General features: G+C 55.2%; 1 protein-coding gene across 3 annotated transcripts; it reads right to left on the bottom strand.

Annotated features, from left to right (window-relative positions):
- Positions 1–302: 302 nt before the first annotated feature.
- On the bottom strand, positions 303–24,655 carry SYP (synaptophysin). Of its 3 annotated transcripts, none has more exons than XR_012798770.1 (9): positions 24,501–24,655; positions 22,878–22,943; positions 12,853–12,980; positions 12,377–12,575; positions 10,806–11,003; positions 5,427–5,721; positions 5,217–5,238; positions 976–1,905; positions 303–921 (listed from the first exon to the last, which is right to left on the bottom strand). XR_012798770.1 is itself a non-coding variant. In XM_075584705.1 (8 exons), exons 1-6 carry the CDS (start codon positions 24,516–24,518, stop codon positions 5,431–5,433), a joined length of 900 nt encoding a protein of 299 aa, XP_075440820.1. In that variant the 5' UTR covers positions 24,519–24,654; the 3' UTR covers positions 303–1,905; positions 5,217–5,238; positions 5,427–5,430. The 3 variants fall into 3 exon arrangements, 1 of the variants encoding a protein (XP_075440820.1); XR_012798771.1 differs by having other exon boundaries at positions 303–1,036; positions 1,097–1,905; XM_075584705.1 differs by having other exon boundaries at positions 303–1,905; positions 24,501–24,654.
- Positions 24,656–24,659: the final 4 nt, after the last annotated feature.

Genomic DNA, 24,659 nt, shown 5'->3' with positions numbered 1-24,659 from the left:
TGTGTGTGTAGCAGATATAGGAGGATCACCGACAGTGGGGGGCGGCCAACACCAATTCCGAAGACCCACCAATCCAACTGGTCAAATTTTAAGGATATCCCTGCTTCAGCCAGGTGGCTTGGTCAGTGATTGAGCTACCTGTGCTGAAGCAGGAATATACTTAACACCTAACCTGTTGTGGCCCTTTGCCCATCCTTGACCCGCAGGGTTATCCCACACTGGGTGTGTGGGTATAAATAGATCCCAAGCACACGGAACACTCACCCCGTGCGGAGGGGACGGTAATCAGCACACACTGACAATTTGTTCCAGCCTGTCTTTATTTCCAGTTTGTCAGGATTACAACACACAACTTTAGTGTCACAAACACGATACACAGCACAAGGGGGATACCAAAGGGGGGGGGGGGATGTGCGTAAGAAGCCAGCAGTAATTGGGTTGGGGGGGGGGGGGAGAGAGGGGTATTATTCAGTAACTAGCAGTGCATGGAGGGGCATATCATTCTCACTGTATGTATATAGCGCCATTAATGTACATAGCGCTTCACAGCAGTAATATACGTTACAATCATATAAATAATAAATAATATAAATAACACATAAAGGGGAGAAGTGCTTCAGACATAAAAGTAACATTTAGGAAGAGGAGTCCCTGCTCCGAAGAGCTTACAATCTAATTGGTAGGTAGGAAGAACGTAGAGAGACAGTAGGAGGGCGTTCTGGTAAGTGTGTCTGCAGGGAGCCAAGGTTTATGTATCGTGTATAGTATCAGCCATATAATATTCAATATTCCCCTCTTTGTAATGTATAACTCCTCTCTCCAACCTGCAGTACAGTTGTCTGCAGCTTAACTCGGCATGTGCTATACCTGTTCCCCGCAATACCTGTGGTATACCTGTTACCTGCTATACCTGTGCTATACCTGTTCCCCGCAATACCTGTGGTATACCTGTTACCTGCTATACCTGTGCTATACCTGTTCCCTGCAATATCTGTGGTATACCCGTTACCTGCTATACCTGTGCTATCCATGTTACCTGCGCTATACGTACCTGTTACCTGCTATACCTGTGCTATCCATGTTACCTGCGCTATACCTGCGCTATACCCGTTACCTGCTATACCTGTGCTATCCATGTTACCTGCGCTATACCTGCTATACCTGTTACCTGCTATACCATCCCCAGATGCACCGCACAGATCTGCTTTTGCCCAACTATAAAATCTCCATTGACGCGTTTCTTCCAAGAACAGCCTACAAGTGCAGAGTGCCTGTGCTCGCTAAAGGAAACGGAGTCAGTCAGGGAACTATGGGGGAAAAAACCCTGCTGCATTAAACAGGTAGTATGACTGTAAAATCACTTTCCCCCATTACAATATTGTGTTTCCTAATGAAGGGGGTTACATATATTGGGGTCCTGGCAGGGAAGGGGTTACACGGCGATGCTCTGCAGCGCCCTGGCAGGAAAGGGGTTACACAGCGATGCTCTGCAGCGCCCTGGCAGGGAAGGGGTTACACAGCGATGCTCTGGCAGGGAAGGGGTTACACAGCGATGCTCTGGCAGGGAAGGAGTTACACAGAAATGCTTTGCAGGGCTCTGGCAGGGAAGGGGTTAAACAGTGATGCTCTTGCAGGGAAGGGGTTACACAGAAATGCTCTGCAGGGTTCTGGCAGGGAAGGGGTTACACAGCGACGCTCTGCAGGGAGACAGTCTCTGGTAGGATGAGATGGGATTTTCTTGTGTTTGGTACAGATATATATCATTAAATATATATATATTATATATTATATAAACATCACGGACACGACATTCTCCCATAAATATTCACTCAGGCAGCTGGGCTGCAGCACTGCACATCAGAACACAACCAGGAGCGTGAGCTCACTCAGCAGCCTCGGAGGAGCCTGTGGGAGAGAGAGGGAGAGAGTGAGAGGGAGAGAGAGGGGGGGAGTGAGAGGGAGAGAGAGGGGGGAGTGAGGGAGAGAGAGGGGGGGAGTGAGGGAGAGAGAGGGGGGGGAGTGAGGGAGAGAGAGGGGGGGAGTGAGGGAGAGAGAGAGGGGGGAGTGAGGGAGAGAGGGGGGAGTGAGGGAGAGAGGGATAGAGTGAGCGAGTGAGAGAGGAAGGGAGAGAGAGGGGGAGAGGGAGGGGGAGAAATGGAGAGACAAGGGGAGGTAAAGAGGAAGGGGGGGTTGGGAGGGAGAGAGAAAGACCTAGACTACACTGCCGCACCCTGCCCTGACCTTGGAACTGAGACCTAGACTAAACTTCCGCACCCTGCCCTGAGCTTGGAACCAAGACCTAGACTACGCTTCTGCACCTTAACCGTGGAACCGAGACCTAGACAACGCTTCTGCACCTTAACCGTGGAACCGAGACCTAGACTACGCTTCTGCACCTTAACCGTGGAACCGAGACCTAGACTACGCTTCCGCACCTTAACCGTGGAACTGAGACCTAGACTAAACTTCCGCACCCTGCCCTGAGCTTGGAACCAAGACCTAGACTACGCTTCTGCACCTTAACCGTGGAACCGAGACCTAGACTACGCTTCTGCACCTTAACCGTGGAACCGAGACCTAGACTACGCTTCCGCACCTTAACCATGGAACTGAGACCTAGACTACGCTTCTGCACCTTGTCTGGATCTTGGAACTGAGACCTAGACCACGCTTCCGCACCCTGTCCTGAGCTTGGAACCGAGACCTAGACTATGCTTCTGTGCCCTGTCCTGGGAACCGAGACCTAGACTACACTGCTGCACCCTGCCCTGACCTTGGAACCGAGACCTAGACTATGCTTCCGTGCCCTGCCCTGAGATTGGAACCAAGACCTAGACTACACTGCCGCACCCTGCCCTGACCTTGGAACTAAGACCTAGACTAAACTTCCGCACCCTGCCCTGAGCTTGGAACCAAGACCTAGGCTACGCTTCTGCACCTTAACCATGGAACCGAGACCTAGACTACGCTTCTGCACCTTAACCGTGGAACCGAGACCTAGACTACGCTTCTGCACCTTAACCGTGGAACTGAGACCTAGACTACGCTTCTGCACCTTAACCGTGGAACCGAGACCTAGACTACGCTTCTGCACCTTAACCGTGGAACCGAGACCTAGACTACGCTTCTGCACCTTAACCATGGAACTGAGACCTAGACTACGCTTCTGCACCTTAACCGTGGAACCGAGACCTAGACTACGCTTCTGCACCTTAACCGTGGAACCGAGACCTGGACTACGCTTCTGCACCTTAACCGTGGAACCGAGACCTAGACTACGCTTCCGCACCTTAACCGTTGTTACTGAGACCTAGACTACGCTTCCGCACCTTAACCGTGGATCCGAGACCTAGACTACGCTTCTGCACCTTAACCGTGGAACCGAGACCTAGACTACGCTTCCGCACCTTAACCGTGGAACCGAGACCTAGACTACGCTTCTGCACCTTAACCGTGGAACTGAGACCTAGACTACGCTTCCGCACCTTAACCGTGGAACTGAGACCTAGACTACGCTTCCGCACCTTAACCGTGGATCCGAGACCTAGACTACACTTCCGCACCTTAACCGTTGGAACTGAGACCTAGACTACGCTTCCGCACCTTAACCGTGGATCCGAGACCTAGACTACGCTTCTGCACCTTAACCGTGGAACTGAGACCTAGACTACGCTTCCGCACCTTAACCATGGAACTGAGACCTAGACTACGCTTCTGCACCTTAACCGTGGAACCGAGACCTAGACTACGCTTCTGCACCTTAACCGTGGAACTGAGACCTAGACTACGCTTCTGCACCTTAACCGTGGAACCGAGACCTAGACTACGCTTCTGCACCTTAACCGTGGAACCGAGACCTGGACTACGCTTCTGCACCTTAACCGTGGAACCGAGACCTAGACTACGCTTCCGCACCTTAACCGTGGATCCGAGACCTAGACTACGCTTCTGCAACTTAACCGTGGAACCGAGACCTAGACTACGCTTCCGCACCTTAACCGTTGGAACTGAGACCTAGACTACGCTTCTGCACCTTAACCGTGGAACCGAGACCTAGACTACGCTTCTGCACCTTAACCATGGAACTGAGACCTAGACTACGCTTCCGCACCTTAACCGTGGATCCGAGACCTAGACTACGCTTCTGCACCTTAACCGTGGAACCGAGACCTAGACTACGCTTCCGCACCTTAACCGTTGGAACTGAGACCTAGACTACGCTTCCGCACCTTAACCGTGGATCCGAGACCTAGACTACGCTTCTGCACCTTAACCGTGGAACCGAGACCTAGACTACGCTTCCGCACCTTAACCGTTGGAACTGAGACCTAGACTACGCTTCCGCACCTTAACCGTGGATCCGAGACCTAGACTACGCTTCTGCACCTTAACCGTGGAACCGAGACCTAGACTACGCTTCCGCACCTTAACCGTTGGAACTGAGACCTAGACTACGCTTCCGCACCTTAACCGTGGATCCGAGACCTAGACTACGCTTCTGCACCTTAACCGTGGATCCGAGACCTAGACTATGCTTCCGCACCTTAACCGTGGAACCGAGACCTAGACTACGCTTCTGCACCTTAACCGTGGATCCGAGACCTAGACTACGCTTCTGCACCTTAACCGTGGATCCGAGACCTAGACTATGCTTCCGCACCTTAACCGTGGAACTGAGACCTAGACTACGCTTCCGCACCTTAACCGTGGAACTGAGACCTAGACTACGCTTCCGCACCTTAACCGTGGAACTGAGACCTAGACTACGCTTCTGCACCTTAACCGTGGATCCGAGACCTAGACTATGCTTCCGCACCTTAACCGTGGAACCGAGACCTAGACTACGCTTCTGCACCTTAACCGTGGATCCGAGACCTAGACTATGCTTCCGCACCTTAACCGTGGAACCGAGACCTAGACTACGCTTCTGCACCTTAACCGTGGAACAGAGACCTAGACTACGCTTCCGCACCTTAACCGTGGAACCGAGACCTAGACTACGCTTCTGCACCTTAACCGTGGAACCGAGACCTAGACTACGCTTCTGCACCTTAACCGTGGAACCGAGACCTAGACTACGCTTCTGCACCTTAACCGTGGAACCGAGACCTAGACTACGCTTCTGCACCTTGCCTTGATCCTCTGCCTGCAACCAGACTACGTAACCTCTATCAGGACTCTGTCCCCTGGCTCTGGTGGAGGAATATATACCCTACCTTAGCCCTTTGGATCCGCTTCCTGGTCGGAGATGAGCACCGTTATAAGGAGCAGAGGGAGAAACAAGAAGAAGATGAAGAAGATGAATGCATTGTGTCCTCTTCTAACAATGTTGCTGTGCAATGCGTTTTTTATGGGGGTGTGTATATATCCATGGCTTTGTGTACATACTTATGACTGCGTCCATGTTCGCCCATGTGGACACTCACCAGCTCACATCTGGTTGGAGAAGGAGGTGGGGGCACCTTGCTGGGTGTATCCCCCCTGGCTGTACCCCTGCTGATTGTAGTCGGGTTGCTGAGCATAGTAGTCAGGCTGGTAGCCACCTTGCTGTGCGTAGGAGTCCTGCTGGCTGAAGCCCTGGCCTTGGCTGAAGGATTCAGGGGCCGGCTGCTTCTCCTGGGCCGGTGGAGGGGCCTTCACGAAGGGAGCTGTCCACCCCGTCTCTTTAAACACAAACCAGACGTTTCCCAGCCAGATGATGCAGTTCAGGAACCCAAAGACCTGAGAGAATGGAAATAATCACGGTGTATCTTGGCGTAAAGCAAGGGAAGACCAGAAGAAGTCAGGGACTAAGAGGGGGCTGAAGGGAGCTAAATGTTACGCATTGATTTGTCACTACCCAGAATCCTTGTCTGCTGGTTACCCACTATAAACATGGGGGATAATGGAGCAGGTTTGGGGGACTTGTGGAAGCCAGTCAGATGCACTCATGGCTTCTCTGTCTTTGCTAGGGTTGCCAGGTGTCCGGTATTGAACCGGACTGTCCTGTATTTGGACACTGTCCAGTAAAAAAATGAGAGGTAATACTGGACATGTATGCGTATACCGGTATTATCTCTCTTGACATAGTGACCTGACCGGCTTGGGGGGCCGCAGGATTTCCACGGGCAGGGAGAGAGCTGTTGCTAGGGGGGGGGGCAGCTTCCTCCATCCCGATTGGCTGCTGCTGGGTAATGCAGCCAATCAGGAGGAGGTGTCAGGAGCCTGGGGGTGGGGCCAAGGAGAGGAAACAGCATGGAGCAGAGAGAGGGGATAGCAGTGTGTGTGTCTCGAGCGTGTCACACCTTTCACCATTGTGTCCAGTATTTTTGGAGAAGCCGCCTGGCCACCCTTTGGATCATTTCCTAATGTTACACACAATGCCGTAAGGCAACGAGACCTGTCTGGGTCCAGAACGGGACCCTGGGGCGGTGCTGCAGGTGGGTGGCTTGATGAGGGCAGGGATGGGTAACTCCAGTCCTCAAGGACCACCAGCAGGTCTTCAGGATATTCCTGCTTCAGCACAGATGGCTCAATCAATGGCTCAGTCAAAGACTGAGCCACTCATTGAACCACCTGTGCTGAAGCAGACTGAACCACTAGTGCTGAAGCAAAGACTGATTGAGCCGCCTATGCTGAAGCAAAGACTGATTGAGCCGCCTATGCTGAAGCAGGGACCGATTGAGCCGCCTATGCTGAAGCAGGGACTGGTTGAGCCGCCGCCTATGCTGAATTTGGGACTGACTGAGCCACCTGTGCTGAAGCAGGGATATCCTGAAAACCTGACCTCTTGCTGGCCCTTGAGGACTGGCGTTGCCCACCCCTGGTGTAGGGTGATGACGCTCTAAGACTCTTTGGACTGCATCCCACACCGGTTGAGATCTCCCCCCCACCCCCCTCCGCTTTGCGAGTGACATCATTCCCGGATGTGATGTCACAGCTACTTCGGAGGCGGTTGTTCCCAGCTGCAGCACAGCGCTAGCGTTCTGTTTTGGACCCAGAGTGGTCTCGTTCCCTGTTTGCACCCTCTGTTTGTAAGCAGATAGGTGATTCTTATCATTTGCCCCATGCTGTATGCTGTACGGGGGGGGGGGGGAGGGGGGTTATTGTTACTGTTTTTACCCAACATAACTTATCTAAAAAGTGTATGTCTCAAACTACAATCTCCCTTCTCCCAATACTACCCAAAGTCATGGGAAAATGTGTCCACTCCCAATTAAGCGATTACTACACCAAGACAAATGTCCCTAGCCAATTTCAATCTGGCTTTCGCCCCAAACACTCCACCGTAACTACCCTGCTACAAATTTGCAATGAGATCCAGTGTGGAATGGAACGGGGACAACTCACTGGTGCAGTATTCCTAGATTTTGCAAAGGCTTTTGATCCTGCTGATCATGCTATCCTGCTTAACAAACTCCAGTGCTCTGGAATAGGGAAGCATGCTTTAAACTGGTTTCAGTCCTACCTATCAGGAAGATCCCAACATGTGTCCATCTCAGGCTCTAACTCCAACCCCCTGGATATCACCTGTGGTGTCCCGCAAGGCTCTGTTCTGGGGCCCCTACTCTTCTCAGTGTTCACCAATGATCTTCCTACAGCTTGTAAGGAAGCCTCAATACACATGTATGCAGATGACACAATCCTATATGCACACAGCCATAGCCTCTCCGACCTTCAACACATACTTCAGTCTGACTTTGAGACTCGAAAACTGGATTTCCCAAATAAAACTGTTTTTAAACACTGACAAGACTTGTCCTGGAACAGGAGTGTTTATTTCTGTGTATTTTTCCTGCCCTCGGGCAGCCAGCCCTCCCCAGCTGAACTTACATGTTTTCCCTGCTCTGAAGCAGCTAGAGCTGTGTATATTGCAACATAGTTGTTACAAGTAATTCCCTTTTAGACAGCTTCTAGTCAGTTGCCATGGCAACCTACCAATACTCACAGTTAGAGTTTGGTTTAGCCCTCTCCCCCTGCTTTATCTGCACATTGCTATGCCCCTTAGTGTGTTCCTGTCTGACAGGAAAGTGTGCTCCCTCTTTCCCAACAAGCAGCCAAAGTGAGTAGACACATCTTCCACTGCTCCCTCAGAAAGGGAATCCTTTTTACCTTCCCCTCAGAGAAGCACTCCCCCATAGCAGGACACCTTCCTCTCATAGGTTATTCTCCTGACAAGAGAGATCTGCTAGCACAATCCACATATAGAACTTTTATACTTCTGTTAACTCCCCTCAATAAAGTTGAAGAAAATAGAAGGACTTTGTGTGCTTTAAGGCCGAGTTCAGGGGGGCTTGCTACGCGACGTGCCACGTCCGTCACAATTTCGGGTTGTTCGGTGGGAGTTTTCAAACTGAAAACGCCACCGGCGGCAAAGTGCAGCGTTGACGCTGCTACTTTTTGCCGCTACAAACCAAAATGATATTTCGAGCTACGGTCGCGTCACGTGAGCTGGTTAAGCAAACCCGATCCGGACACGTTCGCCACGCCCCCCAATGCTGCGGCCCAACTCCTGCAGCCACGGCACAGATCGCTGGGCTGCAGGAGCATGCGGCGGAGGCGCGCACGGACGCTCACGGCCGAAGCATCCACCCTGAACTCGGCCTAAAAGGGGACGAGGTAAGCTACATGGACTTACTCGCATGCTACATATGAGCCTGGGTCCAGAATAAAACTGTAACAATGGGATTTGGGGCCAAGGATACATTTTTAAAGCTTCCAGTGACTGAGCTCCAGATCAGAACCAGCGCTAACACCACCCTAACCCCTGTTACTAGTTTTAAATACCTGGGCTTATGGTTTGACTCCCACTTAACATTTGGGTTGCACATTGATACTCTGACATCCAAAACCTATGCCAAACTAGGGGTACTTTACAGGAACAAATCCTCCCTAAGTCTGCTGGTCAGAAAGCGTATCGCACAGCAGATGCTAATGCCTATTATCGACTATGGGGACATAGTATACGGCTCGGCACCCCAAACCCACCTCACCAAACTAGACACCCTCTACAAGTCAATATGCCGCTTTGTTCATCAATGCAACTACAACACACATCGCTGCGAAATGCTCAAAGAACTAGATTGGTCAACACTTGACTCTAGGCGCAAAGTTCATCTCACCTGTCTCGCCTTCAAATACTTTCTGGGCAAGCTACCCAGCTACCTGAACAAGCTCCTCACCCCCTACCACACGCAGCACTTATCATCTGAGATCTGACTCCAAGGGACTGTTCATGGTCCCAAGGTTCAGCAAAGTATCCGGCCGCTCCTCCTTCTGTTACCGTGCACCCCAAAACTGGAACAGTCTACCGGAGACCCTCACATCCACCACCAGTTTAAGTTCTTTCAAAACTAAGGCTGTCTCACATTGTAATCTGGTCTGTAACTGTTTCATGCGCCCATAATATATATTTTCTTTAACTGTGCATGCAATGTCTTGTATATAATGTATACCCTGCTCACTTATGTAGCCATGTATTTGTAACCATGAATTATTTGTCATCTTAACCAGGACATACCTGAAAACGAGCGGTAACTCTCAATGCATTACTTCCTGGTAACACATTTGATAAATAAATAAATATGTTTGTTTGTTTGTTTGTTTGTATGTATGTATGTATATCTTTATTTATATAGCGCCATTAATGTACACAGCGCTACAGAGCAGTAATACACGTGATAATCATATAAATAACATAACAGGTCATGGGAATAAGTGCTTCAGACATAAAAGTGACATTTAGGAAAAGGAGTCCCTGCCCCGAAGAGCTTACAATCTAATTGGTAGGTAGGAAGGACATACAGAGACAGTAGCAGGGCGTTCTGGTAAGTGCGTCTGCAGGGGGCCAAGCTTTATGTATGAGGTGTAGAGTAGCAGGTGTGTTTTAAGGTGGGTCTTAAAGGTGGATAGAGAGGGTGCTAGTCGGGCATTGAGGGGAAGGGCATTCCAGAGGTGCGGGGCAGTCAGTGAGAAAGGTTCAAGGCGGGAGAGGGCTTTAGATACAAAAGGGGGTAGAAAGAAGACATCCTTGAGCAGAACGCAAGCGATCCTGAAGACCAGTCGCCTGGTTAAGGAGATATACTCCTCAACACGCTTGATTTGTATGTATCACACGATTGGAAAAAGTCTTACAAAGCCGCACTGCTCATGGATGTGTTGTACTCATTTTTTTTACTTGTTCACTGATGATTCACTGTTTTTTTTTATTGACTCTATTACACGATGTATCCACTTGGTCTGTACAGTACTATAAAGTGTTGATGCTTGAATCTCACCTGTTTAGCTATTGGACCAACAAGAAGATGATCTGTTACACACTTTCGAACCCTCGACCTGATGAAGAACCCTAAGCAGTTTGAAAGCTTGTAACATATCACCTACTTGTTCAAGGGATGTCCAACTCCAGTCCTCAAGGGCCACCAACAGGTCAGGTTTTCAGGATATCCCTGCTTCAGCACAGGTGTCTCAATCAGTGGCTCATTCGTTGACTGAGCCACCTCTGCTGAAGCAGAGGTACCTTAAAAACCTGACCTGTTGGTGGCCCTTGAGGACTGGAGTTGGCCGCTCCTGTACTTGTTGGTCCAATAAAAAGGTACCATGGCACTATCTCCCCCTCCTTTGTTACCGTATTTTACACAATACCGTAACGCACAATATTAACACAAAGGGAATTACTGTAATGCAAACAGTGACCACAGGAGGGCAGCTCTACTCCACGTAAGAACACACAGTTGTAATACACACTATGACCATAGGAGGACAGCACTGGTTAGGCACAAGGTGACCACTGGGTTACTGGCGGGGTGGCCAGCGCAGTTACTCACCACAGAGGTATTGAGCCCGGACATGATGGGTTCCTTCAGTTCTTGGCATATGTTTTTGGATTCTTTATCGCATGCCGTGATTTCATCCCTGATCAAATTCTCAGGGTCAGTCGCCAGCTTAACATCAGACAGGCCTTTGGCCCAAGCGCTGGAACTGACCAGCCACAGGAAGGTGAAAACGGCTGTCACTATGCAGTCCTGGAAAGGAAGAGGAGTGGGGGGTTGTGGGGGGGGGGGGGGCAGGGAGAGAGCAAAGAGGAGAGGGAAGGGGGGGGATAGAGGTAGGAGGAAGGGGGAGAGGCAGAAGTAGAGGGAAGGGGGGAGAGGCAGATGGAGAGGGAAGGGGGGAGAGAGAGAAGAGGAGAGATGGATGGAGAGGGAAGGGGGGGGGGAGAGAGAGAAGAGGAGAGATGGATGGAGAGGGAAGGGGGGAGAGAGAGAAGAGGAGAGATGGATGGAGAGGGAAGGGGGGAGAGAGAGAAGAGGAGAGATGGATGGAGAGGGAAGGGGGGAGAGAGAGAAGAGGAGAGATGGATGGAGAGGGAAGGGGGGAGAGAGAGAAGAGGAGAGATGGATGGAGAGGGAAGGGGGGAGAGAGAGAAGAGGAGAGATGGATGGAGAGGGAAGGGGGGAGAGAGAGAAGAGGAGAGATGGATGGAGAGGGAAGGGGGGAGAGAGAGAAGAGGAGAGATGGATGGAGAGGGAAGAGGAGAGATGGATGGAGAGGGAAGGGGGGAGAGAGAGAAGAGGAGAGATGGATGGAGAGGGAAGGGGGGAGAGAGAGAAGAGGAGAGATGGATGGAGAGGGAAGGGGGGAGAGAGAGAAGAGGAGAGATGGATATAGAGGGAAAGGGGGAGAGAGAAGAGAAGAGATGGATGGAGAGGGAAGGGGGGAGAGAGAGAAGAGGAGAGATGGATGGAGAGGGAAGGGAGAGAGAGAGAAGAGGAGAGATGGATGGAGAGGGAAGGGGGAGAGAGAGAAGAGTAGAGATGGATGGAGAGGGAAGGGGGAGAGAGAGAAGAGGAAAGATGGATTGAGAGGGAAGGGGGGAGAGAGAAGGGGGAGAGAGAGAAGAGGAAAGATGGATGGAGAGGGAAGGGGGAGAGGTAGAAGGAAGGGGGGAGAGGCAGAAGGAAGAGGGAAGGGGAAAGAAGGAGAAAAAGAGAAATGAGAGGAGAGAGAAATGGGGAAAGAGAGAAAATGAGAGGGACAGAGGAGAAAGGCGGAGTGAGAGGGTAAGAAAGAGGGAGATAAGAGTAAGACAGAAGAAAAACAGGGCAAGATAAAAAGGAAGAGACGTGGTGACAAAGAGAAGAATACATAGCAATATTAGGAGACAGAGAGGAACACAAGACTAGTATAGGAGAGCCCAAATCAGACATTGAGGTGTGTGTGTGTGTGTGTGTGTGTGTGTGTTTAGGGGCCAGAGATGTAAAGGCCTGAGGTCAGAGGTGAGGGTGGTGTGTGTGTGTGCAGTGTGCGTCCTCCTGACCCCCCTGCTCATCTGGCTGCACTGGTCAGACTGGGTGTGGGGTCCGTGGCTTCCCGGGGTGTATACGGGCTGTCTTACGATCATGGGGCCCTTGTTGTTCTCGCGGTATTTGTTCTGCAGGAAGATGTACACGCCGAGGGCCCCCAGCGCGTACAGGAAGGCGAACACGGCCACCGTGACGAAGAACTCGGCGGAGGAGGAGTAATCTCCCGACAAGAACACCTTGGTAGTGGCGCCCCCTATGCATGTGGGGGCTTCAAAGTACTCCTGGTGCAGCCTGCGGGGTGAGAGAGAAGAGATCAGTAGGGGGACAAGGACAAACCAGGAGGCGTAAGGGAGAGAGGTCAGGGTAATTAGAGGTCAGGGTAATTAGGGGACAGGTGAGGAAAGAAAGGTGAGAAGGGCAGAGAGATTGAGGAAGGTTGTGGTAGGACAGAGAAGGGGGTGAGCAGTCATGGGGTGCGCAAAAGGTCAGCAGGTGAGGTGGAAGGGTGGGGTGAGGGGCAATTAGGAGATGTGAAAGGTCACGTGGCATCTTGACTGGTCAAACTCACTTAAAGGGGTATTCAAAGTCTACTTTAATATTCAGGTTGCTGTCATTCCTGTTGGAGGTACAGTCAACGCTCAGGCTGAACTGTCCAGAATAACTTCCACATGTTGCGAAGGCAAAGATAGAGAAGAGCTGCAAGAGAGAGAGAGAGGGAGATCCAGAGAGATCCAGGGATCCCAGGCATAGACAGGGGGATGAAGAGTGAAAGTGACAGGGGGATCCAGAAAGAGGGGGGATCCCAGACAGATAGAGACAGGGAGATCCAGAAAGATTCAGAGTGAGAGACAGGGAGAGGGAGAGAGAGACAGGGAGAGGGAGAGAGAGACAGGGAGAGAGAGAGAGGGAGAGAGAGAGACAGAGAGAGAGACAGGGAGAGAGAGAGAGAGAGAGAGAGAGAGACAGGGAGAGAGAGACAGGGAGAGAGAGACAGGGAGAGAGAGACAGGGAGAGAGAGACAGAGAGAGACAGAGACAGGGAGGGAGAGAGAGAGAGAGACACAGACAGAGACAGAGAGACAGAGAGAGAGAGATCAAGGAAGAAAGAGATGCAGATCCAGAGAGAAAGAGATCCAGAAGCCAAAGAGGGAGATCAAGGGAGAAAAGGATGGGGATGATCCAGAGAGAGAGAGAGAGAAATATCCAGAGAGAGAGACAGATCCAGAGAGAGTGAGAGAAAGACAGATCCAGAGAGAGTGAGAGAGAGACAGATCCAGAGAGAGAGACAGATCCAGAGAGAGAGAGACAGATCGAGAGAGAGAGAGAGAGAAATATCCAGAGAGAGAGAGAAAGAGAGAAATATCCAGAGAGAGAGAGAGAGAAATAGCAAATAGCTGGTCAGCAAAGGCCGTGTCCCAACATCCTGCGATGTGGCTTCTCCGGTCTGTAGAAGATTTTAGTTCCATTAATTTAAATGGAGCTGAACTCTTCTCTGACAATGGGAGGCGGCTTACAGCACATAGATAGATATCCCATGTATTCAGTATAGTGAGAAACAGGTCAATTCACTGTTAGCGCATTCTCTAGAGAACATGGCATTCACGCCCCCTCACGCCCCCCGCCCTTCACGGCCGCCGCCCCTGCAATCCCGGGCAACGCCGGGTATATCAGCGAGTACATATATACAGCGATGAAAGTCAGTAAGAGAAATTGTTTGTTAACCCCTACACAGCCAGGTGCTGCACAGCCAGCGTGTGGGTGGGAAATAGATGGGCTCAGCTGCTTGTTATCTGATTGGATGCAGGCACCGGGGAATACAAGTATCTTTTCAATGTTTGGGGGAGCGGGGGGGTTCTTCCAGAAGATACCTCTTATAGCAGGGTGCTCACTCCAATCCTCAGGAACACCCCCAACAGGTCAGTTTTTATAGATATCCCAGCTTCAGCACAGGGGGCTCAATCAGTCCTTGCTTCAGCACAGGTGGCTCAATCAGTGGCTCAGTCGAAGCCACCTATTGAACCACCCGGACTGAAGCAGGGACTGATTGAGCCACCTGTGCTGAAGCAGGGTTATCCCTAAAACCTGACCAGTTGGGGGTTCCTGAGGACTGGAGTTGAGAACCCCTTCTTTATAGGCGCTTGACATCAAGGGGTTCCCAGATGTCTTCCAGCATTGACCGGTGCCATACGGCGGAAGACGGCTTAGCAGACATGGGCCATAATGTTTCTGTGCCAGTGGAGCCGTGTGAACCAATTACCAGGGCCCGAGATGGTTAACACAGCTAAAGAAATAGGAGTGGGAGGAAGAGCGGAGGAGATGCATGGGGTGATAGCGCTGTGAGCTGGGCCTGTCCCACCACATGTGGCGGGGGGGGGGGGTGATAGCGCTGTAAGCTGGGCCTGTCCCACCACATGTGGGGGGGGGGGTGATAGCGCTGTGAGCTGGGCCTGTCCCACCACATGTGGCGGGGGGGTGATAGCGCTGTGAGCTGGGCCTGTCCCACCACATGTGGGGGGGGGGGTGATAGCGCTGTGAGCTGGGCCTGTCCCACCACATGTGGGGGGGGGGGGGGTGATAGCGCTGTGAGCTGGGCCTGTCCCACCACATGTGGGGGGGGGGGGGGTGATAGCGCTGTGAGCTGGGCCTGTCCCACCACATGTGGGGGGGGGGGGGGTGATAGCGCTGTGAGCTGGGCCTGTCCCACCACATGTGGCGGGGGGGTGATAGCGCTGTGAGCTGGGCCTGTCCCACCACATGTGGGGGGGGGGGGTGATAGCGCTGTGAGCTGGGCCTGTCCCACCACATGTGGGGGGGGGGGGGGGTGATAGCGCTGTGAGCTGGGCCTGTCCCACCACATGTGGGGGGGGGGGGGGGGGTGATAGCGCTGTGAGCTGGGCCTGTCCCACCACATGTGGGGGGGGGGGGGGTGATAGCGCTGTGAGCTGGGCCTGTCCCACCACATGTGGCGGGGGGGGTGATAGCGCTGTGAGCTGGGCCTGTCCCACCACATGTGGGGGGGGGGGGGGGGTGATAGCGCTGTGAGCTGGGCCTGTCCCACCACATGTGGGGGGGGGGGGTGATAGCGCTGTGAGCTGGGCCTGTCCCACCACATGTGGGGGGGGGGGGGGTGATAGCGCTGTGAGCTGGGCCTGTCCCACCACATGTGGGGGGGGGGGGGTGATAGCGCTGTGAGCTGGGCCTGTCCCACCACATGTGGCGGGGGGGGGGGGGGGTGATAGCGCTGTAAGCTGGGCCTGTCCCACCACATGTGGGGGGGGGGTGATAGCGCTGTGAGCTGGGCCTGTCCCACCACATGTGGGGGGGGGGGTGATAGCGCTGTGAGCTGGGCCTGTCCCACCACATGTGGGGGGGGGGGGGGGTGATAGCGCTGTGAGCTGGGCCTGTCCCACCACATGTGGGGGGGGGGGGGGTGATAGCGCTGTGAGCTGGGCCTGTCCCACCACATGTGGGGGGGGGGGGGTGATAGCGCTGTGAGCTGGGCCTGTCCCACCACATGTGGGGGGGGGGGTGATAGCGCTGTGAGCTGGGCCTGTCCCACCACATGTGGGGGGTGATAGCGCTGTGAGCTGGGCCTGTCCCACCACATGTGGGGGGGGGGGGGTGATAGCGCTGTGAGCTGGGCCTGTCCCACCACATGTGGGGGGGGGGGGGGTGATAGCGCTGTGAGATGGGCCTGTCCCGCCACATGTGGGGGGTGATAGCGCTGTGAGCTGGGCCTGTCCCGCCACATGTGGGGGGTGATAGCGCTGTGAGCTGGGCCTGTCCCACCACATGTGGGGGGTGATAGCGCTGTGAGATGGGCCTGTCCCACCACATGTGGGGGTGATAGCGCTGTGAGCTGGGCCTGTCCCACCACATGTGGGGGGTGATAGCGCTGTGAGCTGGGCCTGTCCCGCCACATGTGGGGGGTGATAGCGCTGTGAGATGGGCCTGTCCCGCCACATGTGGGGGGTGATAGCGCTGTGAGCTGGGCCTGTCCCACCACATGTGGGGGGTGATAGCGCTGTGAGCTGGGCCTGTCCCACCACATGTGGGGGGTGATAGCGCTGTGAGCTGGGCCTGTCCCGCCACATGTGGGGGGTGATAGCGCTGTGAGATGGGCCTGTCCCGCCACATGTGGGGGGTGATAGCGCTGTGAGCTGGGCCTGTCCCACCACATGTGGGGGGTGATAGCGCTGTGAGCTGGGCCTGTCCCGCCACATGTGGGGGGTGATAGCGCTGTGAGATGGGCCTGTCCCGCCACATGTGGGGGGTGATAGCGCTGTGAGATGGGCCTGTCCCACCACATGTGGGGGGTGATAGCGCTGTGAGCTGGGCCTGTCCCACATGTGGGGGTGATAGCGCTGTGAGCTGGGCCTGTCCCACCACATGTGGGGGGTGATAGCGCTGTGAGCTGGGCCTGTCCCACCACATGTGGGGGGTGATAGCGCTGTGAGCAGGGCCTGTCCCACCACATGTGGGGGTGATAGCGCTGTGAGCTGGGCCTGTCCCACATGTGGGGGGTGATAGCGCTGTGAGCAGGGCCTGTCCCACCACATGTGGGGGTGATAGCGCTGTGAGCTGGGCCTGTCCCACCACATGTGGGGGTGATAGCGCTGTGAGCTGGGCCTGTCCCACCACATGTGGGGGTGATAGCGCTGTGAGATGGGCCTGTCCCACCACATGTGGGGGTGATAGCGCTGTGAGCTGGGCCTGTCCCACCACATGTGGGGGGTGATAGCGCTGTGAGCTGGGCCTGTCCCACCACATGTGGGGGTGATAGCGCTGTGAGATGGGCCTGTCCCACCACATGTGGGGCTGATAGCGCTGTGAGCTGGGCCTGTCCCACCACATGTGGGGCTGATAGCGCTGTGAGCTGGGCCTGTCCCATCACATGTGGGGGTGATAGCACTGTGAGCTGGGCCTGTCCCATCACATGTGGGGGTGATAGCGCTGTGAGATGGGCCTGTCCCACATGTGGGGGTGATAGCGCTGTGAGCTGGGCCTGTCCCGCCACATGTGGGGGGTGATAGCGCTGTGAGCTGGGCCTGTCCCGCCACATGTGGGGGGTGATAGCGCTGTGAGCTGGGCCTGTCCCACCACATGTGGGGGGTGATAGCGCTGTGAGCTGGGCCTGTCCCACATGTGGGGGGTGATAGCGCTGTGAGCTGGGCCTGTCCCACCACATGTGGGGGTGATAGCGCTGTGAGATGGGCCTGTCCCACCACATGTGTGTGTGGGGGGGGGGTGATAGCGCTGTGAGCTAGGCCTGTCCCACCACATGTGGGGGGGGGGGGGTGATAGCGCTGTGAGCTGGGCCTGTCCCACCACATGTGGGGGGGGGGGGGTGATAGCGCTGTGAGATGGGCCTGTCCCACCACATGTGGGGGGTGATAGCGCTGTGAGCTGGGCCTGTCCCGCCACATGTGGGGGTGATAGCGCTGTGAGCTGGGCCTGTCCCACCACATGTGGGGGGTGATAGCGCTGTGAGATGGGCCTGTCCCACCACATGTGGGGGTGATAGCGCTGTGAGCTGGGCCTGTCCCGCCACATGTGGGGGGTGATAGCGCTGTGAGATGGGCCTGTCCCGCCACATGTGGGGGGTGATAGCGCTGTGAGCTGGGCCTGTCCCACCACATGTGGGGGTGATAGCGCTGTGAGCTGGGCCTGTCCCACCACATGTGGGGGTGATAGCGCTGTGAGCTGGGACTGTCCCGCCACATGTGGGGGGTGATAGCGCTGTGAGCTGGGCCTGTCCCACCACATGTGGGGGTGATAGCGCTGTGAGCTGGGCCTGTCCCACATGTGGGGGGTGATAGCGCTGTGAGCAGGGCCTGTCCCACATGTGGGGGGTGATAGCGCTGTGAGCTGGGCCTGTCCCACATGTGGGGGGTGATAGCGCTGTGAGCTGGGCCTGTCCCACCACATGTGGGGGGGGGGGGGTGATAGCGCTGTGAGATGGGCCTGTCCCACATGTGGGGGGTGATAGCGCTGTGAGATGGGCCTGTCCCACATGTGGGGGGTGATAGCGCTGTGAGCTGGGCCTGTCCCACCACATGTGGGGGGTGATAGCGCTGTGAGCTGGGCCTGTCCCACCACATGTGGGGGGTGATAGCGCTGTGAGATGGGCCTGTCCCGCCACATGTGGGGGTGATAGCGCTGTGAGCTGGGCCTGTCCCACCACATGTGGGGGTGATAGCGCTGTGAGCTGGGCCTGTCCCACCACATGTGGGGGGTGATAGCGCTGTGAGCTGGGCCTGTCCCACATGTGGGGGGTGATAGCGCTGTGAGCTGGGCCTGTCCCACCACATGTGGGGGGTGATAGCGCTGTGAGCTGGGCCTGTCCCGCCACATGTGGGGTGTGATAGCGCTGTGAGCAGGGCCTGTCCCACATGTGGGGGGTGATAGCGCTGTGAGCTGGGCCTGTCCCACATGTGGGGGGTGATAGCGCTGTGAGCTGGGCCTGTCCCACATGTGGGGGGTGATAGCGCTGTGAGCTGGGCCTGTCCCACCACATGTGGGGGTGATAGCGCTGTGAGCTGGGCCTGTCCCGCCACATGTGGGGGGTGATAGCGCTGTGAGCAGGGCCTGTCCCACCACATGTGGGGGGTGATAGCGCTGTGAGATGGGCCTGTCCCACCACATGTGGGGGTGATAGCGCTGTGAGATGGGCCTGTCCCACCACATGTGGGGGGTGATAGCGCTGTGAGCTGGGCCTGTCCCACCACATGTGGGGGGTGATAGCGCTGTGAGATGGGCCTGTCCCACCACATGTGGGGGGTGATAGCGCTGTGAGCTGGGCCTGTCCCACATGTGGGGGGTGATAGCGCTGTGAGCTGGGCCTGTCCCACATGTGGGGGGTGATAGCGCTGTGAGCTGGGCCTGTCCCACCACATGTGGGGGGTGATAGCGCTGTGAGATGGGCCTGTCCCACCACATGTGGGGGGTGATAGCGCTGTGAGCAGGGCCTGTCCCACCACATGTGGGGGGTGATAGCGCTGTGAGCTGGGCCTGTCCCGCCACATGTGGGGGGTGATAGCGCTGTGAGATGGGCCTGTCCCACATGTGGGGGGTGATAGCGCTGTGAGCTGGGCCTGTCCCGCCACATGTGGGGGGTGATAGCGCTGTGAGATGGGCCTGTCCCACATGTGGGGGGTGATAGCGCTGTGAGATGGGCCTGTCCCACATGTGGGGGGTGATAGCGCTGTGAGCTGGGCCTGTCCCACATGTGGGGGGTGATAGCGCTGTGAGCTGGGCCTGTCCCACCACATGTGGGGGGTGATAGCGCTGTGAGATGGGCCTGTCCCACCACATGTGGGGGGTGATAGCGCTGTGAGATGGGCCTGTCCCACCACATGTGGGGGGTGATAGCGCTGTGAGCTGGGCCTGTCCCACATGTGGGGGTGATAGCGCTGTGAGCTGGGCCTGTCCCACCACATGTGGGGGGTGATAGCGCTGTGAGCTGGGCCTGTCCCACCACATGTGGGGGGTGATAGCGCTGTGAGCTGGGCCTGTCCCACCACATGTGGGGGGTGATAGCGCTGTGAGCTGGGCCTGTCCCACATGTGGGGGGTGATAGCGCTGTGAGATGGGCCTGTCCCACCACATGTGGGGGGTGATAGCGCTGTGAGATGGGCCTGTCCCACCACATGTGGGGGTGATAGCGCTGTGAGCAGGGCCTGTCCCACATGTGGGGGGTGATAGCGCTGTGAGCAGGGCCTGTCCCACATGTGGGGGGTGATAGCGCTGTGAGCTGGGCCTGTCCCACATGTGGGGGGTGATAGCGCTGTGAGATGGGCCTGTCCCACCACATGTGGGGGGTGATAGCGCTGTGAGCTGGGCCTGTCCCACATGTGGGGGGTGATAGCGCTGTGAGATGGGCCTGTCCCACCACATGTGGGGGGTGATAGCGCTGTGAGCTGGGCCTGTCCCACCACATGTGGGGGGCGATAGCGCTGTGAGATGGGCCTGTCCCACCACATGTGGGGGGTGATAGCGCTGTGAGATGGGCCTGTCCCACCACATGTGGGGGGTGATAGCGCTGTGAGCTGGGCCTGTCCCACCACATGTGGGGGGTGATAGCGCTGTGAGCTGGGCCTGTCCCGCCACATGTGGGGGGTGATAGCGCTGTGAGCTGGGCCTGTCCCACCACATGTGGGGGGTGATAGCGCTGTGAGCTGGGCCTGTCCCACCACATGTGGGGGGCGATAGCGCTGTGAGCTGGGCCTGTCCCGCCACATGTGGGGGGTGATAGCGCTGTGAGATGGGCCTGTCCCACCACATGTGGGGCTGATAGCGCTGTGAGCTGGGCCTGTCCCGCCACATGTGGGGGGTGATAGCGCTGTGAGCTGGGCCTGTCCCACATGTGGGGGTGATAGCGCTGTGAGCTGGGCCTGTCCCGCCACATGTGGGGGGTGATAGCGCTGTGAGCTGGGCCTGTCCCGCCACATGTGGGGGGTGATAGCGCTGTGAGCTGGGCCTGTCCCACATGTGGGGGTGATAGCGCTGTGAGCTGGGCCTGTCCCGCCACATGTGGGGGGTGATAGCGCTGTGAGCTGGGCCTGTCCCGCCACATGTGGGGGGTGATAGCGCTGTGAGCTGGGCCTGTCCCGCCACATGTGGGGGGTGATAGCGCTGTGAGCTGGGACTGTCCCACCACATGTGGGGGGTGATAGCGCTGTGAGATGGGCCTGTCCCACATGTGGGGGGTGATAGCGCTGTGAGCTGGGCCTGTCCCACCACATGTGGGGGTGATAGCGCTGTGAGCTGGGACTGTCCCGCCACATGTGGGGGGTGATAGCGCTGTGAGCTGGGCCTGTCCCACCACATGTGGGGGGTGATAGCGCTGTGAGATGGGCCTGTCCCACCACATGTGGGGGTGATAGCGCTGTGAGCTGGGCCTGTCCCGCCACATGTGGGGGGTGATAGCGCTGTGAGCTGGGCCTGTCCCACCACATGTGGGGCTGATAGCGCTGTGAGCTGGGCCTGTACCACCACATGTGGGGGTGATAGCGCTGTGAGCTGGGCCTGTCCCACCACATGTGGGGGGTGATAGCGCTGTGAGATGGGCCTGTCCCACCACATGTGGGGGGTGATAGCGCTGTGAGCTGGGCCTGTCCCACCACATGTGGGGGGTGATAGCGCTGTGAGCTGGGCCTGTCCCACCACATGTGGGGGGTGATAGCGCTGTGAGCTGGGCCTGTACCACCACATGTGGGGGGTGATAGCGCTGTGAGCAGGGCCTGTCCCATCACATGTGGGGGGTGATAGCGCTGTGAGCTGGGCCTGTCCCACCACATGTGGGGGGTGATAGCGCTGTGAGCTGGGCCTGTCCCATCTCATGTGGGGGGTGATAGCGCTGTGAGCAGGGCCTGTCCCACCACATGTGGGGAGTGATAGCGCTGTGAGCTGGGCCTGTCCCATCTCATGTGGGGGGTGATAGCGCTGTGAGCAGGGCCTGTCCCACCACATGTGGGGGTGATAGCGCTGTGAGCTGGGCCTGTCCCACCACATGTGGGGGGTGATAGCGCTGTGAGCTGGGCCTGTACCACCACATGTGGGGGGTGATAGCGCTGTGAGATGGGCCTGTACCACCACATGTGGGGGGTGATAGCGCTGTGAGATGGGCCTGTACCACCACATGTGGGGGGTGATAGCGCTGTGAGCAGGGCCTGTACCACCACATGTGGGGGGTGATAGCGCTGTGAGCAGGGCCTGTCCCACCACATGTGGGGGGTGATAGCGCTGTGAGATGGGCCTGTACCACCACATGTGGGGGGTGATAGCGCTGTGAGCAGGGCCTGTACCACCACATGTGGGGGGTAATAGCGCTGTGAGCTGGGCCTGTCCCACCACATGTGGGGGGTGATAGCGCTGTGAGCTGGGCCTGTACCACCACATGTGGGGGGTGATAGCGCTGTGAGCAGGGCCTGTCCCATCACATGTGGGGGGTAATAGCGCTGTGAGCAGGGCCTGTCCCATCACATGTGGGGGGTAATAGCACTGTGTGCAGTGCTCACAGCCGGCAGCCCGGGCAGGGTTTATCCGGAGATTAATCTAGAGAAGGATTCTGACCTCCTGCATTTCCACAGAGACTGACGGGTATTTATAGAAGCATCAGCGATGGCACATAGCAAAGAGGATTATAGTGGAACACAGGGTGTGAGAACTCACAGAGTCAATATGTGCTGATATTTCTCAGCTTTGCATGCAGACCAGATGTACGGAGGTGAAACGTGACGTACATGCATGATGCTATACAAATAAAGATATATACTTAAATATATGTGTGTGCGCGTGTGCCAGACAGAGAGAGGGGTAATAGAGACCCGGATATGTGTGTGCGCGTGTGCCAGACAGAGAGAGGGGTAATAGAGACCCGGATATGTGTGTGCGCGTGTGCCAGACAGAGAGAGGGGTAATAGAGACCCGGATATGTGTGTATATATTTTTTATAAAGTGACAACAGGGTTCTCAGCGCTTTCCAAAAGAGACCGTACGCTAAAGAGAACTGTAATACAAAAAGTGCAGTGAATATAAAATGAGGCGATAGGAAGGGAAACCCCAGCCCCGGAGAGAGGCCTGGCACACTCACCCACTCCAGGAGTTTGATAAATCCCAGGGGCTCCTTTATTACGCGGAACTGTCCCCCAGCCACCAGCTGCAGGAGAGACAGAGACCGCAATGTGACAGCTCTCTCTGTCTATTCCCTGCCAACCTCCTGCTACTCCTCTGTCCTAGGTGCTGAAATCTCTCATCTCCCCTCTGTGCTGTCCCCTCTCCCTCTGTGCTGTCCCTCGTCTCTGTCCCCTCTCCCTCTGTGCTGTCCCTCCTCTCTGTCCCCTCTCCCTCTGTGCTATCCCTTCACTGTCGTCCCCCTGTCCTTCTGTGCAGTCCCCCTCTGCCCCTCTCTGTCTCTGTGCTGTCCCCCTCTGCCCCTCTCTCCCCCACTCTTGGCTGTCCCTCTCTATGGTGTCCCCCTCTCTCTGTTTGTGCTGTCCCCTCTCTGCTGTCCCCCTCTGCCTTCAGGGATAAAGCCACACACACACACACACACACACACACACCCGCACACACACACACACACACACTAATCAAACATACACATACAGCCATTAAACAAAACATGCACATAGAACCCTTACAAAGCCACATCACATGCACAGAACCATCACGCACACATACACACACAACCCTTACACGCATCACACATACACACACAGCCATCACTCACACGCAACAAAAACAGCAGCTGTTACACAAAACACACACAGCCATTAGAAAGCGACATGCACAGCTCTCACATACACACACACACACACACACACACACACACACACACACACACACACACACACACAACAAATACACTAATACAGCAGCTGGCACACAAATACACCAACATACAACCGTAATTCTCACACACATTACATATAGGAGCAGACAATATCGAGGTGTATACACCGACATAATACAGACTGGAATAAAGAGAGACACGTACACGCCTTACCTGGGAAATTCCATATGAAAAATCTATTTAAACATGGTGTCTGTCTCTCTCTCTCACACAACACATATGTGTGTGTACATCACACACACATATATATATATATATATATGTGTGTGTGTGATGTACACACATATGTGATGTTTCTCTCTCTCTCTCTCTTTCTGTCTCTCTCTCTAAATATATATATATATATATATATATAGAGAGAGAGAGAGAGAGAGAGAGAGAGAGAGAGAGAGAGAGAGAGAGAGAGATCACACATACATATATATGTGTGATGTACACACACATATGTGGTGTGTGAGAGAGACAGATATATATATATATATATATATATATATATATATATATATATATATATATATATATATATATATATATAGAGAGAGAGAGAGAGAGGAACATCACATATGTGTGTACATCACACACACACGTGTAAATTACATACACACACACACGAATATATAAATATCCATACATATACACGTGTTCACATCTTTCTATGTTCCCCCCATTCCTTTCTTTCTGTCCTCTCTCTCCTTCACCTCCCTCCTGTCACCCCAGCTGTACCCCGCCTCCCTATACATTTCTTTCTCTCCTTTCCACCCTCTCTCCCTTTTCTATGGTTTCCCTCTCTTCGCCCCTCTGCATCCCTTAACCCCATCTCCCTGGTTTCCCTCCCCCATTCCCCCTTTTTATTCCCCTCACCTGATTTGCCACGTCCATGTCTGCAGGATGCTGGTGAATCTCGGCAGCGCGGAGGGGGGAGTGCGCTTTATCTGCAGCAGCCCGGAGGAGGAGGTGGTAAAATGCGGCGGGCGGGGAGCAGAGTGTCCAGAACAGCAGGCAATGAGGCGACCAATAGAA

This window comes from Ascaphus truei, unplaced genomic scaffold (genome assembly GCF_040206685.1).
Source record: "Ascaphus truei isolate aAscTru1 unplaced genomic scaffold, aAscTru1.hap1 HAP1_SCAFFOLD_718, whole genome shotgun sequence".
In the NCBI taxonomy this organism is placed as follows: Eukaryota; Metazoa; Chordata; class Amphibia; order Anura; family Ascaphidae; genus Ascaphus; species Ascaphus truei.
This window is presented reverse-complemented; position numbering and strand designations above follow the sequence as displayed.

What these genes read in the sequence shown, in the direction of transcription:
- SYP (XM_075584705.1), bottom strand. An exon ending in TTATCAAACTCCTGGAGTGG is followed by an intron (nt 12,981 to 22,877) that starts GTGAGTGTGCCA and finishes TCTCTCTTGCAG; the next exon opens with CTCTTCTCTATCTTTGCCTT. An exon ending in CCGGGCTCAATACCTCTGTG is followed by an intron (nt 5,722 to 10,805) that starts GTGAGTAACTGC and finishes CCATTCTCTCAG; the next exon opens with GTCTTTGGGTTCCTGAACTG.